The following is a 1,561-nucleotide window of genomic DNA, read 5'->3' as shown; positions in this document are numbered from 1 at the left end:
TAACATTTCTATCCAGTTTCACTTGATCGAAATCTTATTCGAATAGAATATTTTACCTTGTCCCTGCTTTCAGGCCACTTGATGGACTCCTTATATCCTTCTGGAAGGGGGACGAGACACGATGGTGGGTCTTCTGGGCAATGTCTCTCTCTGTGCTCAAAATGTCTTCTACTCCGTAGTTTCTTTATTGCTTCTTCATTGTCTAGGCATGGTATATAGTCAGTACCTGCAGTTGCATTGCACAACACCCATGCATTTCCATCCATTATACGCTCTACAGTATTTGATTCAGATGTTTGTCTTTGTTTCTCATCTTTAGATTCTGTTGCTTGACTCTTCCATGACTTCTGTGATTCTGCTGATTCTTTGGGTATTCCAGAGCCAAACCCACTCGTTTCTGACCCCTCTTGTCTTTTCTCATCTTTCTGCTCTTCTTGTTGCTCCATGTTTTCGTCCTTCGATGTTCTCTGTTCTTCTTTGTTTCCGTTTTCATCTTCTGCTGTGGTATGTTCTTCCTGTTGGCCATTATCATCCTTCATGCTCTTCTCTTCCTTCCCGTTTTCTTCACTAACCGTGTTCTTCTCCTCGTTTTGTTGTCCGTTTTCCTCATTCCCGGAGTTTTGTGCCTCTTGTTGTTGCTGTCCATTTTCTTCATTCTTTGAGTTGTTGTCTGATGTCTCGTTCTGCCCCGTTTCCATAGGTTGTTCTTGTTTAGTTGCATCTGTGAATGTCACGTCTGCATTTGAATCCTGCTCTTGCCCTTGTTTGCTTCCTTGTTCCATATCTTGCCCTTGTTTCTTTCCTTGTTCCACATCCTGCAGTTCCTTCCCCTGTCCGTGCTCTTGCTCTTGAGTTCCTTTAGATTGAGTCCCAGCATCCTCGTCTCGTTGTTCCTTCTGTTCCTTCTCAAACTCCTTGACCACTTGTTTCACCTGACCATCATCATTCTCTTGCACCACCTTGTTCTCTTTCCCATTGTCTTTCTCTCTCTCCTCGGAAAGCTTTTCATCCTTCTGTTGGTTTTCTTGTTTTTGAGTTTGTCTTCCTCCTGCCTCTTCTCCTCCTGCCTTTGAGCTCTTCTCTTTGGCTGACTTCCGCTGCTCGTCTTCAGACTTTACGGCATCGTCTGGAAGCTTTCCCGGATTGTCTTCAAATGCCGGTTGCTCGTCAGACTCTTTGTTTGTGGGTTCGGGTTCATCATTACCGTTTGAAGAGGCAGACACATCACTCCTCTCCGTCTCTGAGACGACCGTTCGAGTGGAACCTTGTGTGATCTGCGGTGGAATAACAGAATTGGAAGAAAGCATCCACACACCGATAACACATAGAGCCACAAAGATGATCATTGTAATGGTCGACGCATAGGAAGACGTCGAAGCTCGCTTGTTGCCACGTCCCTTCCCAAATGCCATCTTTTCCTGTCTTACGTATACTGAGGAGAAAGAAAGAAATGAAGGAGTAAAATGGCAGTTGAAGGAAGTAAAAATAGAAGAAAAAGAAGAGAAAGAGAGGTTGTGAAGAGACAAGACTGGATCAAAGATCCTACAGAGTCGGACATGGG

At 44.5% G+C, this 1,561-nt stretch overlaps 1 protein-coding gene across 1 annotated transcript; it reads right to left on the bottom strand.

The window, feature by feature from the left end:
* On the bottom strand, nucleotides 9–1,432 carry LOC104699065 (probable methyltransferase PMT27). The gene has a single exon (XM_010414415.2). The coding sequence runs from the start codon at nucleotides 1,410–1,412 to the stop codon at nucleotides 9–11; it is 1,404 nt and encodes a 467-aa protein (XP_010412717.1). The 5' UTR covers nucleotides 1,413–1,432.

The sequence above is a fragment of the Camelina sativa genome, chromosome 6 (genome assembly GCF_000633955.1).
Source record: "Camelina sativa cultivar DH55 chromosome 6, Cs, whole genome shotgun sequence".
In the NCBI taxonomy this organism is placed as follows: domain Eukaryota; kingdom Viridiplantae; phylum Streptophyta; class Magnoliopsida; order Brassicales; family Brassicaceae; genus Camelina; species Camelina sativa.
This window is presented reverse-complemented; position numbering and strand designations above follow the sequence as displayed.

Coding starts and splice junctions, on each gene's coding strand:
- LOC104699065 (XM_010414415.2), bottom strand. CDS start 1,412: ATGGCATTTGGGAAGGGACGTGGCAACAAGCGAGCTTCGACGTCTTCC.